Genomic DNA, 14,388 nt, shown 5'->3' on the forward strand with positions numbered 1-14,388 from the left:
AAGAATTTATGCAGATGGCCAACAGACACATGAAACAATGCTCAACATCACTCATCAGGGAAATGCAAATCAAAGCCATAACGAGGTCACCTCACACCTGTGAGAATGGCTAAAATCAAAAACACAACAAATAACTAGTATTGGCAAGGATATGAGAACAAGGAACACTTGTGCACTGTTGGTAGGAATGCAAACTGGTACAGCCACTGTGGAAAACAGTATAGAGACCCTCAAAAAACTAAAAATAGAATTACCATGTGAACCAGTAATTCCACTACAGGGTATTTATCCAAAGAATATGAAAAAATATGAAAACACTAATTAAAAGATATATATATACACCCCTCTGTTTTTTGTAGCATTATTTAAAAGCCAAATTATGGAAGCAGTCCAAGTTTCCATCAATAGATCAATGGATAAAGAAGAGGTGGTATGTACAAGTGCGTGCACACACACACACACACACATACAGGAATATTACTCAGCCTTAAAAAACAACGGAATCTCGCCATTTGCAATGACATGGATGGATCTGGAGAGTATAATGCTAAGCAAAGTCAGTCAGTCAGAAAAAGACAAACACCACGTGAGTTCACTCATATGCGGAGTTTAAGAAACAACACAAGCAAACAAATTAAAAATGAGAGAGAAACCAAGAAACAGACTCTTAACTACAGAGAACAAACTGATGGTCACCAAACGGGAGGTGGGGGATGGGTGAAACAGGTGAAGGGGATTAAGAGCACATTTATTATGACATGTGTTGAGTAATATATACTAATGTCAAGTACTGTAACAGTGCACATTAACTATACTGACATTAAAATTGTTTTTAAAATGCAACATATTAAATAACTTAAAAAAAAAAAAAGGCAAAACAAAATTTCAGAGATGGACTCCAGTGAGACTAGGGACCAGGGATGTTTAATGACTGTAGTGAATGAACACCAATGACAACATTTGGATCAGGGCAGTTTTTGCCCTCTGAAAGCAACTGAAAGATGAGTACTTCAGCATGAACCTGAGGAGCTCTATTTAAGAGCAGGGTAAAAGCCAACATAATGGCCAGTACTGAAGAACTCAGAATAAGTGAGTATGATTCTTACTTTTATGGTTGCTCCTCCCTTACATTCAAGAATAACAGATGTGCAGAATGTATAACAAAATTAAACCAAAATATAAATCACTGAAAAGCCACAAAAGTGACAAAACAATATTAATAGGACTGAAGTGATACAGCAAAGTAAGGCAATTTAGAAAGAGCTTTTTAGGCATTTTGATTTCCAAAAAAAAAAAAAAAACCATTCCATGAGATCTTTAAAAAAACCCTGTAGCATTTAAAACTGTATTTATAAAATACATCCACCCAAAAAAGCTTTGATTTATAGGTCATAATCGCTGGAGTTAATTATGTGAAAGTCTGAGAACTGTTTTACACATAGTTCTCATTAAGACATCCCCATGTGTAAATATAGTTAGAACTACATGCCTCCCTTATAAAACACAAAAATGTAAGACTGACACAAGGACAAACACCTATTTATTGTATTAAATACAAGCCTGAAATGTTAAGTAGATAGAACAGGTTCCAAAAAACTACATTTCAGATTCTCCAAGTCCTGCTGGTGCTTTACAACTAAAACAGTGCTCGGAGGGCTTTTTCTTTTCTTTTTTAATTCATAAAAAAAAAAGCAACAATCGGGGGATATAAAATATGTAAAATCCCAAATGTAGAAGTTTATTCAAAACTGTTTCGAATCCCTAAGGTGGCTGTAAACCGTTTGCACACGTTCGTAGCTTAAAGGAATGTGAAGCTCACAGTTTGTTGGGTTTCTGCCTCAGAACCACTACCCCCCCCAGCTCCCCACTGCTACACAGCAGTTTCGTGTTTCCACAGCCCGGTCCTAACGTTGCCAGTGCTCTCTGTACCCAGCAAGGGGCCGTCCTGCCCGTTGCTTTTGACTGGTCCATTCTGGACAGCCAAGTTGAGTCCGTAAGACTTCTGCTGGCTTTCAAGTTCAACTACAATTGGCTTCCTTAAGGCATCTTTCTTACTACTGTTTGAAATGGGCTTTTCGAAATTTCTGCTGCTCTGGGGGAGTGTGCTACAGCCGTCGCTGCTCTCCTGCTGCGGGGGGTTGTACTGTCTCTCCCTGTGGGCTAAGTACGCCCTTCTGCTCCTCGAGTGTCCTTCGTTACTGCCCGACCGGCTCTTAGGGAAGCCGTTCTGCACACTGCCCTCCACGCTTGTTGGGACGTCATAGGCGTACTCTCGGAGGACTGTGAGTCGGCTCGCTCGGTGTCCTTTACTCCTGTTTTTATGATGGCGGCCCGGGTGCACATTTGTGCGAAACTGAACCTCCAAAGGCGCCACGTGCATCTTGATGTCATTGTCCATCGAATGTTCTGTCAAACTGTTGTCGAGCTGAGGCGCGGAGTTCAAGGGCAGAGCGTTGGCGTGGCACTGAGCCGCGGCCGCCTGCAGGTTCGTCAGTTTGCAGCCCTGGGAGGAATTCTTGAAGCTCGACGTGCTCTTGTTGGTGCACGAGGACTCGGCGCTGCTGTTGGTGCACTTCGGGGCCTCTCCGTTGGTGCCACCGGAGCTGGGGGGCTGCACGTTGACCTGCACGGAGTACGAGCTCCGGCCGGGGCAGCAGGTCATGACCCACGCAAGTCTAACATCCTCCCTGTTCACGCAGTGGTGAACCACAATGAAGGCACTGAGGCTTAAACATGAGGCCCCAAAAAAGAAGCTAAACACCAAGTCCAGAGGGTAATACAGGGAAACGGCCAAGGCCCCGAACATCCACAAGGCGACATAGAAGAGCAAGGTGAGACTGGCCCCCAGCAGTTGAGAATGAAACGTGTGCTCATTTTCCAGTGCTGACGTGGAGACGAGAGACAGAGACAGCGAGTCCTGGCGACGCCCTGCGCCGTTCTCGTCAGCCGCCAGCCGCTGCTGCTCCTCCGTGGGCTCTTTCAGCTCGTACTTGCGCTCGGGGTGTCTCTTCAACTGAATGAATATGCTGAGAAAGTACATACAGTTTACGAAGGTGATGAAGCTGGCAGGCCCATAGAAGGCTCCCAAGGAGGGCTCCCAGGCCATCCAGCAGCTAGAAGAGAAGACGAGAAACCGGGTCAGAGGCGACGCACCAACGAGCTGTTCCAGAAACTGCAATCAAGTCAGGGCCTGGGAAAATCATTAAAAAGGGGAGCAATCGGGTCCAGGTACACAGAGAACACAAAACACTCACTAGGGTGCATTTGGCCGACTGCCGTAATTCTTGATGTTTGCCGCAGCCGTTATGCCACAGACTATGATGGGTATGCCACCTCCGATCAGGTAAAACCTGGAAGGAGGAATAATGCAAATATCAGCTCATCACTCCAAGTTATCAGGGTGTACACATCCCAGTATCCCTGTCCTGCAAAAGCCCTTCCTTCATGACTCATTATTATTCCTATCCCCATTAACAAGCTGGAGATTAACTTTTGGGGGCTGTTAGGTTAACAATAAGTTTCTGAAATTTTTAAAAAATTTTTGTTTGGATAGCTCTTTTTTTTTTTTTTTAAGAACAGGCTACCAAGTTTCCAACTTAAGGAAAGCTGGTCAGCTTCTGCCACCCTGTGGACAGGACAGGCTACTGCAGGTAAGGTTTTCGTTCTTTTCTTGCCGACGGAACTGCCTTCCAACCAGAAGGTCAGCCCATTACCAAGTAGACTTGAATGTCCTGCTGTGCCTTGGTTCAGACTAAACACATGACATTAATTGTTCCTTAATGTCTGGCTAAGCCTGCGTGTTCTGGGACACCCTACCGCTGTGTATGCTTGTCCCTCGTCACTCAGGTAAAGCAGGTGCCCGGTCCCAGCAGCTACACACGTACACGTGCGCAGGCCCTTCATGACCCTCTCCCGTGGACACACTGGGGACAGCAGAAAAAAATGACGGTGCCATAATAACAGAGGGAGACAGAGTGGTGGCAGGTCCTACAAGAGAAACATCCTTTCTCAGCCAGAGCTTCTTTGAGCTCTCTGAAAAGAGTTAGTAGGGACTCTGTGCCCTGGCCAGTTCCTCCCAGGCTGGGTCATAATCCTAACTCTGCATCTGCCACTTCTAGAGACACAGCCCAAGTCCTGAGTTGGCTGGCTGAAGACAGCATTGGGGATTTAACACCTGTGCTTGGTGTTTTTTGTGTTTTTGGTTTTCGTTTTTTTTTTTTTTTTTCCCCCCTCGGCACCTAACAGGAAGGAGGGTGGGATCCCCAAACCTCTTCTTCAGACACCATCTCTCAGTTCTTTTAAGGCCAGGGACAGAGGTGTCGAATAGAGTCGTATAATATGACTCTGTGGCCGAGCGTGCCTGCTGCCGCCCGTTGTCCACGCACTACTCACCCCCTGAATTTTGTATGTTCTCAGGTGTTCTCTTTCAGTTCTTCCCTTTATTGGCTATGGCCCATCTACTAAATGTCATTATGGCCCCAGGACCATGCTAAGTTATCCCTGTGGCATCTGGTTCATCATCATTGCTTCAGTGACTACATGTGAGAACATATCCTGTGCTGTTTCCAAAACGCCTAACACGTCTTCCCTGTGGAGCACCCTGTTTCCAAAAATGTAATCTACTCACAGAAAGAACTAGTGAGCCTACCTCCTCTGCACGTACCCTCCCTGCCTCCCATTCTACATTTTCTATATTCTCAGACGGTAGAAGTGCCATGTGCTAAGGTGCCCTTGGTGAACGAGAGTAATCTGAAACCATCTTTGAATTTCTCTCCCTCCCACAATTTTAAATCTAACTGGTCATCCATCCCAGAGAGGCTGCTTCAAGTGTCCCAAACACACACCCCCTCCATTCTCTATGAGGGGAACTGTTGTGGTTTCAGTCCTCACGCGGACCACTCAAACGACCTCAGCAGAATTCCTTATCCTCAGGCTCTCCAGTTTATATGGCGTCCTAATGCAAGGCTGTCCTTCTAGAAAGATACCTCATCCAGCCACTCCCTGAGATAAAAGTCTTCCACGGAGCCCCACATTTTCTTTCAAACGGTTCCCACAGGCCTGACACGGAGCTTTCACCCTGGTTCCAGCCAAAGTATATTTCTCCAAGTTCCTTCAGGTCTCCACGTAATCCTGTGTCTGCAGCATCGCTTCTCCCCTTTGCCCTAATCACTCAGGAAGGTCATCCCTAATGGCCAATACTTCCCAATACCCACCATCGCCCCAAATTAAGGGCGCCTTTGTTTGCACTTTCATGAGAACCTATCCCTGCTACAGTTCCCACACCGCCCTGAGGGGCTTCTTCACGGTCTCCTCAGGCAGACTGTAAACTCCTCAGAGGCAGGGAGGCTTGGGTGCCTGGCCCAGTGCCAGCCACACAGCCAGCAGTGGATCCACAAGGTCGGCACTGGTCAATTTTTACTCATCCAGCCCGGTAATCCATTATTTTTTATTACAGTTAGGGAGAAGGGTGTAACTCCAAAACTGTGTTGTCTTTTGTAGAGAATAATTAAATTGAAACACACTTATGGAGATTAAAATCTCCAACATGACCTCTAAGGAAATAAAAACAGCGAATATTTTCTCAGAGCCTGTTAGACGGCCAGTCCCACCTTAAGGCACTTATTTATTCCCACACTGCAGATGAGGGAGAGAGGCTGGGAAAGGGTGGAGAACTTCACGAAGGGCTCCCAGCTGCAAGGCTACGCAGCCAGTACTCAAACCCAGGAAGCCCAGCTTCCAAAGTCCCTTCTGGACTTTCCAAAATTTACTCAGCATTGTTTTGTTTTATTTAAAATAGCTTCACCTCAACGGTTCAGTGGACATTTAATATAATAAACAAAGATCTTAGATACCTGAGCATTGGTCTTGGTGGAGGTGGCAGTTCATCGGGATCCTGGCATCTTTTCGCCTTTTTAGTGACTTGTTTATAGATATTTCGAGCTGTCACTCCCACCCATAGTACTGTAGCAAGGGTGGAATAATGAAGAATTATTCCAACCTAGAAAGAAGATTGAAGAATATATAAACTAAAGGAAAAAAAAAAATTCCCCAGTAACAGCTGCCTCCAAGGTTTACCAAAAATACCTGGTATGTAACTTTCGAAAACAGAACTCAAAAACCGTATGAAGGTATATCCTAAAGACGGATTCCTCTGCCCCCTAATGAAACAAAGTATCCAAACAGACATAGAACAGAGGATGAGGTCCTCTCACAGAACAAACCAACATTTGAATCTAGGAGGCCCACAGACCACATAAAATGTACACCCAAGATAATCCTTCATACCTCATGGAATGGACTCTTAGACAACATTAAATCAAAAGTGTGTTTCTCTCAGATGCCATGTTCTCAATCAGAATTCGGTTTCTGAGGCCCGTTTTAAGGAGGAAGGTAGAGGGCAAGAGTAGCCAGAAGTCACAGCACACCAAGCCTCGTGTGACAGACCTGAGTTGTTCTAATTCAGAACTTTCATATACGGTAAAGGTAGGTCAGCAACATAATATACTGTTGGTAAGACAATGAGGTCTAGAATCAAAACTTCTATCTGGTGCTAAAACCAAGACCTTCCCTTTATCTGCTGTGATACCTCAGCAAAGGTGTGTAACACCTCAAGCAATGATCTCCTCATTCATCCAAAGAGAGGGAGACGAAAGTACTGTGGGGCTAAGATCATCTACATAAAGCATTTAGCACATTGACTGGCAGATGAGAAGCAATCAAGAAAAATGATATCTATATTTTTATTATTACTTAGTCGGAGTGTGGTTTTAAGTAAATAATGTAACCTCTCTAAATTAATTTTCCTCATTAGAAGAGTGGGAATATCATCAATGACCATCTCAATCCAGCATTTCTGTAGGGACTGTATGGGCACTGTATTTGAGACGTTAACAGGTTAACCTAATAAATACTGGAAATCTGCAATCAATGTAGTGCTCACACTAATTTTCTTTCCCAAGGGGGTGATGGAGGACATGTTTACAGGTGACCTGTGTGTGAAGCAACTCTATTTGGAGATAAAATTCTAGACAAAGCTATATATGGACCTAAGAAAGGTTTAAATCCATTTTAGGAAAAGTATATCTGTCATTGGAGCATCAAGGACACTATTCAGCTTTCTTATCTGACTAATTACTTACTATCTGCTCGATCATTTCTTTTTTTATAATTACCACAGGTAAAATCCTTCTAATGAAAATCTTCAAGACAAATTTTTTTCATTCTAAGAGGATGGCTCTCAGGTCTCAAGAAAATCAGACTGATTGACATTATCAAACCTAGGGCAGTGATAAAAGCATTTAGATTGCAGCCCAGAGTTCATTTTCAGGCAAATGAAATCCCAAGTCTTATTTTGCAGGGCAAAAATGAGGACAGTCATTGTCCAGTGTGACTCTTGCTCTGACCCGGGAAGTGGCTGGCAGGGGGCATCCAGCTTGGCCAAACTAGAAAACTCATAGTTATTTTCTGCTTTAGGAAAAAAGTGGCTCCTTGGTTTCTATTAGTTTTACTGTCTGTATGGTTAAAAGCAATATTTACAGAGAAAAGTGGAACAAAAAGCATAAAATAAACCTGAGGCTATCTGGAGTCATACCCATTACTAGAAGTAAAAATATTATAAATGAATCTGGTACACAGACATGGAAACGTTCAAGACAAATCCCTGACATTGACTCAAAACGGTAGGCTCCTCAGAACCGGAGGTCAGAAGAACGAGACCGAGCGGCGAAGTAAGTTAGTTTAAAAAATAGGAGTGAGGGTGCCTGGGTGGCTCAGTTGGTTGAGCGACTGCTTTCGGCTCAGGTCAAGATCCCGGACTTCCGGGATCGAGTCCAGCATCAGGCTCCCAGCTCCTTGGGGAGTCTGCTTCTCCCTCTGACCTTCTCCTCTCTCATGCTCTCTCTCACTCATTCTCTCTCAAATAAATAAATAAAAATCTTAAAAAAAAAAAAAAAGGAGTGAAAGGGCACCTCGGTGGCTCAGTGGGTTAAGCCTCTGCTTTCGGAACAGGTCATGATCTCAGGGTCCTGGGATCGAGCCCTGCATCGGGCTCTCTGCTCAGCAGGGAGCCTGCTTCCCCCACATCTCTGCCTGCCTCTCTGCCTACCTGTGATCTTTCTCTCTGTCAAATAAATAAATAAAATCTTAAAAAAAAAAAAATAGGAGTGAAAACATTTTCAACACAGGCGGTGCAAGATAGAGCATTTTTTGATTTTGGATCTAAGAGGGAAAACTTAACCTTTAGATTCTGAAGTGTTTTCTAAGGCATTTCAAAATTTCCAGAGTGTTCACACTTGAAAGATAATAAAAAGCCTTCAGTCAAACAAAATCATTACCAACAGTAGAATTTTAGGGGTCTGATGTCACCTAGTAATCACCATGTAAACAAATCGTCAAATATTCAACAAGAACCAGAATAAAGGGAAAGCAGAGAACTGGCAGAGATGGTACTTCTTTTGGAATGGGATATTTCCTACTGTTTTCTCCATCAGACACTTGAAATGTAACCTCACTGTCAAATTTCTTTCACATAAATCAGAAATACATGTGGAAAGTGTGTAGTTTGGGAATAAGGAATCCAATTCATAGGGAATTTAAATGATTAATTACACGCAACAGATGATTACTTAAAAAAAGTCACCTGACCTCAGGACATCAACTTCCAAAACTGCAAAATAAAATAATTGTCCTAGAGAGTTGCACTTCATGTTACTGAACCATAAGCTCTCACAAATTAGTGACGGGACATTATAACGATCATATTTTTAACCATCAATAACCCTAAGATAGTACAGCATGCATAGTGAGTGTGCAAAAAAAATGATCTTTATATTCATACAATCATGTATGAATATATGCAAAATAGTAACAGCTTCCACTATTGAATGCCCACTCTGTGCCCCAACATGTATGAAGACAATTTGTATGTGCTTCAGTTTTATCCTCCTGATGTCACTGTTCAGTGAAGGGCATTAACCTTGAGCAAGGCATGCAATCATCCCTTGGAGATCACCTGGTCAGTGGCAGGGCTGCAGCTCAAACCCATGTGTGCTGGTTTCCAAAAGCCATGCCCCTATTAGGCAGTGCTGGTCCTCACTAAACAGTGAAGCACAATGACCCCAGGGGAGGGGCGGAGGACACCTGAGTCAGCGACATTGGCATCTGAATCTGCCACCCAACAGCCCTAGTGATTTAAGACAAATTGTTTTAATTCCGTGAGACTCAATGTCTGTATTGGTAAAACAGAGGAGTAACAAGTACCTCCTGGGATTAATATGAAAGTTAAGATAACACATCGGCAAGTAGTAGGCAAGTAAAATGTCTTAAAACTCACTGATTAAGTGTCCCCAAGGCATTTCACGTGCCATGGCAGAACTCTGGAGAAGAGACACAAAAGGACAGCAGAGAAGGTTAGCCGGCTCTGGATTTAATAAATTAAATCATGGAGTGGTGGAGCAACACGGTGACTTAAGTAAGATCCGGCCAAATCTTTTCACTACATCGGTAAGGAAACCAAGGACCAGAAAATTAATTATCACACAATCATTTGGCTGCACATCATGACCCAGAACCCAGGACCCTTCCAACCTGGAGTCAACAGCCCTGGCTACTCTGTCCCTCGGCTGCTCAGCATTCCTTTAGCTCCTGCTGCAAAAGAGAGTCCAGACCTGCAAAAACGTACCCGTGGTCCCCAAGATCAGACTTAAGACTCAGAGTGGGAAGGAAAGTGCCTCACGGCACCCGCAACAAGTTCAGCCCATCACCGTGGGGAGGAAAGTACCGTAGAAGCTGTTCTCACCCTCCATAAAGTTTACGAGCTCTGGGAGGGAAATAAGAAACATAAAACTATACCGATTATGTGTACACACATAAAAAAGCATGTAAGGTATGCACATGTGAGGATTCTAATAGGTGCACATGGGGCTCAGCTAGAAGAACCTTAATGATCATGTAAGTTACCAACCCCTTATTTTATAGAGGAAATATTAAGCCACTACCAGGTTGAGTGACTAATCATACTGCTGTGGAAAACAAAGCAGAAGAAAAATTATTATACTTCCTTACTACCTACAGCCCCCTGACCAGTCCCTCAACAGGCAGAGAGACACTGTTCTAGGGTCTCAGCTGCCTCGATGTTAGCACTTTGCTAAGGACAAAAGGCAAGCTTGGCCCAACCCCCGGGATCCTGTAACCCTACTTTAACGTAGAAAAATTTCTTTGGAAACTTCCTTTATCTCTACCACCTAATATATATACATGTTGGCATCTCCCAAGTATGTGACTCACCAATATACATCTAAAGGATTTCATGAGCAAAGGAGGCGCCAGGATGGGTCAGTCGGTCAAGCATCTGCCTTCAGCTCAGGTTATGATCTCAGGGTCCTGGGATGGAGCCCCACATTAGCCTCCCTGCTCAGCGGGGAGTCTGCTTCTCCCTCTCTCTCTGCTGCTCTCCTCAGTCCCTGGTAATACATGTATGTACTCTCTCTCTCGCAAATAAATAAAATCTTTAAAAAAAAAAATGATCTCATGACTAAGACTTTACCAGACGGTAACAATAATAATAATCCAACAATAGCTAGTCCCCTCAAGGTCCTAGAAATCTTGCTTCCAACAGTCCTTAGAGACTTCTGCTGTCCCTAACCCCCTCCCAACTTGAAAGTATATAATGGACCACTCCTCATGACCCCGGTGCCGCCTGTCCTGCCACGGAGCCTGTCCCTGAGCTTTAATAAAACCACCTTCTTGCACCAAAGACGTCTCAAGAATTCTTCCTTGGCTGTCAGCTTCGGACCCTAAAGTCTTTCCTACATCAACACTAGTCATCCCGGCAGACACAGAATTAGAACCTACCTACTAGTGTCTGGAACCCCAGGCCAGTCCTGCTTGCCTTCCACCGACTCCCCTCTTGGCTGGCACCTACCTGAACTATCGTAACAGCAAAGAGAAGCCAGTCATTCTGAGTCAGAAACAGCAAGAGTGTTATGTTTCTCATAAAAGGGAGAACAGTGGGAAAACAGAAGAAAATGACATGTAAAAACATCTAAAGCCTTGCCTTGCCTTTCCCTTAAAAAAAAATTAAATACATCTTTAAGCCACAGATATTCAACATAGAGATTCTGAACACTCCCTACAAATTCACCTCCTTTTAAAGCTTTCTAGAAAAGGTATAAAATATCACTCAGGACAATGAAAGGCAGTCCTCTTCACAATGGCCTCTTCCTGTTCATTTCCTTAGTGAAATCAATGTGTCTGCTTCGTGAAAACAATGAAAACTTCTAGACAAAACCGAGACTCCCATGACCACCACCGTGTGCTGCACTCTCTCCCCACAGCCTCTGCTCAAAATGGCTCCAGAGTCGAATGAGTTTCTACTATTTGTAAACCGAGGCCATTTTTGTCCATTTGCCCAATAAATATTTGCTAAACATCTAGTATCACCCACTCTGGGTCAGGTCCCATGCTGATCCTAGGATACACACAGGTGAATCAGATTAATGGGATTCCTTGCAGAGCGTCGGGTCCAGAGACAGAAAACAGGTAAACACCAGTCAACAGCAACGGGCTGCGGGCATCGTGAAGACTGAATGAACACCACAGGATAATGAGGGGAGGGAGGAGAGAGACCGTATCTTTCAAACAGTAACAGTAAACCAAGACCTACAAACAGGATGAAAAGGAATTGGGGGTGGGGGGTAGTAACTGAGAAAACAGATTATCTTCTATGCATGGATTCAGTTGACTTGAAACCCACTACCTGACCTCTCATATGCCCCAATTAAGTGGGATATACTAATGGCCTACAACAGAAATACTCTGCACAGCAGAGAGGGCATTTTTTCAGTAGTGATGGTAGCAGTAATAGCCACTCCCCATTGATCACTTACTGTATACCAGGTACTCTTTGTGCTGTAATCCTTTCTGTGAGTCTTCTGCACACTTCATTTTAAGCTCGGTGTCCTGAACCTAAGGTTGAGGTTCAGGACCTTAGGTTCAGGACACATTCTAGGGACCGGACCAGGCACGTCCTGCTTTTATTTAATTAGTTATTATTCCTAAGTGTCTAAGAATTTATCAGCAAGACAAAAGGCAAGACCTTGACCAAAACCTGTATCAAACAACATAATCCACTTCCCCCAAGGGAATCATTACTCTCTATCTTATGTTTATCATCCCTTTGCTTTCCTTCTACAGTTTTAGTGGATCTACATATTTTCATTAAAAGTGAGCTGTTTCATTGTAGTTACTTCTCGCTTTATTAAAAAAAAGCAGGGTGGATGTAATTTATGGGACTTAATTTTTTCACATATATTCCTAAGACTTACTCATATTGTTAGACGATGCTGTAATTCATTAGTTTGACTGTTGCATAATATCACAGTTTATTCACTCACTCTGTCACTGATGGGCACTTGGGTTGCCTCCAGGTTCTCTCTCTTGGGCACAGTGCTGCTATGAATATTCATGGACACGCGTATACTCCTAGACACACGTCTGTTACATATGGGCGAGTGGACTCTCAGAGTCAGGAGCAGGGCTGCCGGGTCCCAGGGTCTGTGTGTGTTTAACCTCAGACCGTAAAGCCTCCCAGAATCATCCGCTTAACATTCCCACCCACGATGCAGAAAACATGCGGACCCACATGTTCTTCACGACTTGGCATTGTCAAGCTCAATTTTTTGCTGACAGAAAAGGCATAAATGCTACCTCATTGTCTTAATTTGTATCTCCATGACCACCCGTCATGCTGAGCACCTTCTCCCGTACGTACGGACTCTGCCTATCCTCTCCTCTGAAAAGCCTGTCCACTCTCACCACCTCTCCTACTGGGCTGTTTGTGGCATTCTCACTGATTACAGTTCTTTGTGTATTTTTTATTCCAGTGCCCTTTCAGGGGTATGTATTAAGAAAAGCATCTTCCAATTTGTTAGCTTGTCTTTCCACCTTCATTAAGGAATCTTAATTAACAAAGGCTCTTATTTTTAATTTGGTTAAATTATCTCTCTTCCAGTCAATGCCTTTTAGTGTTGTATTTAAGAAATCCCTACCCCAAGGACTGTGGTATTTTTTAATATGAATTTTAACATTTTGGCTTGGCCATGCTAGTTCTTTAATCCATGCAGAGTTGACATTTTTACGAGGCACGACTACAGATCCACTGTAATGTTTTCCCACGTGGATTTTCCCCAGCTCCTCTACACCGCACAGACATGTCTCTTCCCCACACTGAAGAGCATGCAAACCTTGGTCTCACACCAAAGTCCCACATGGGGCTGCTTCGGAGTCTCCATTCTACTTGCTGGTCCATGTCTCTGTCCCTACACCAAATGCTACAGTGTTAATGACGAGAGCCTCCCAAGTTCTGATGATCAGAAAGACAGTCACCTTGCTCCCCTCTTCCTTTGCAGAAGGGTCCTGGCTATCTTTATCTTGGATCCTTTGCTTTTAACATAATTTTAAAAATCATCTTATTGTATTTTGTGAAAAACCCCCTTCTTACGTATATATTAATTTCAGAGGAACTGCCATCTTTCTGATATTAACACTTCCTGTCCTTGGGCCTAGTATACCTTTCATTTATTTACATCTTCTTAAATAGCTATTACAATTTGGCCTGTAAATCATGAACATCTTTTATCTTTTCTTAGCACTTGATATTCGTTACTATATAAATGGCATCTTGACATTAATTATGTTTTCTCATAGCTGCATTTCTGCATCCAACTTCTGTATGTTAAACTTATATTCACTCTTGGCTAAACCTTCCCATTACTTCAAATCATTTCTCTGTAAATTACCTGTAGGATTTATATACGTGTGTGTGTGTGTGTGTATATATATATACACACACACACACGTATATATAAACACACACACACACACACACATACATATATCACATCATCTGACAACAACGTAAATGTTAGTCCCAATTTATGGGTGAGAAAGCTAAAACACAGAAAAGTTAAACACTGAAATCACAGGATCTCAAACAGGTATCTGCACCCCATTGTTCACTGCAGCATTGTTCACAGCAGCTAAGAGACAGAAGCAACCTAAATGTCCATCAACAGATAAATGGATAAAGAAGAGCTGGTGTAACCATACAATGGAATATTACTCAGCCATTAAAAAGGAAGGAACTCGTGTCCCATGCTACAACACAGATGAACCCTGAGGACGTTATGCCAAGGGAAATAAGCCAGTCACAGAATGATAAACACTGCATAATTCCACTTAGACGAGGTATCTAAGTAATCAAGCCTCAGAAGGTAACACGGTGGGGTAACACAGTGTTTTAGTCATGCGAGATGAAAAAGTTCTAGAAATGTGCTGTGCAACACTGCACTTCTATTTAATATTAAACCGTACACTTAAAAGTTTGTGAAG

General features: G+C 43.3%; 1 protein-coding gene across 2 annotated transcripts in view; it reads right to left on the bottom strand.

Annotated features, from left to right (window-relative positions):
• Positions 1–1,522: 1,522 nt before the first annotated feature.
• Positions 1,523–14,388, bottom strand: part of ADGRA3 (adhesion G protein-coupled receptor A3) — a 124,967-nt gene continuing 112,101 nt past the window's right edge. For both annotated transcript variants that reach the window (XM_032333985.1, XM_032333984.1), the window contains 3 exons: positions 5,853–5,998; positions 3,255–3,350; positions 1,523–3,113 (listed from right to left, as the gene is read on the bottom strand). In XM_032333985.1, the coding sequence (XP_032189876.1) occupies positions 1,871–3,113; positions 3,255–3,350; positions 5,853–5,998 (1,485 nt within the window). In that variant the 3' untranslated portion in view covers positions 1,523–1,870. The remainder of the gene's footprint in view (positions 3,114–3,254; positions 3,351–5,852; positions 5,999–14,388) is intronic.

This window comes from Mustela erminea, chromosome 2, assembly GCF_009829155.1.
Source record: "Mustela erminea isolate mMusErm1 chromosome 2, mMusErm1.Pri, whole genome shotgun sequence".
NCBI classification, from domain to species: Eukaryota; Metazoa; Chordata; class Mammalia; order Carnivora; family Mustelidae; genus Mustela; species Mustela erminea.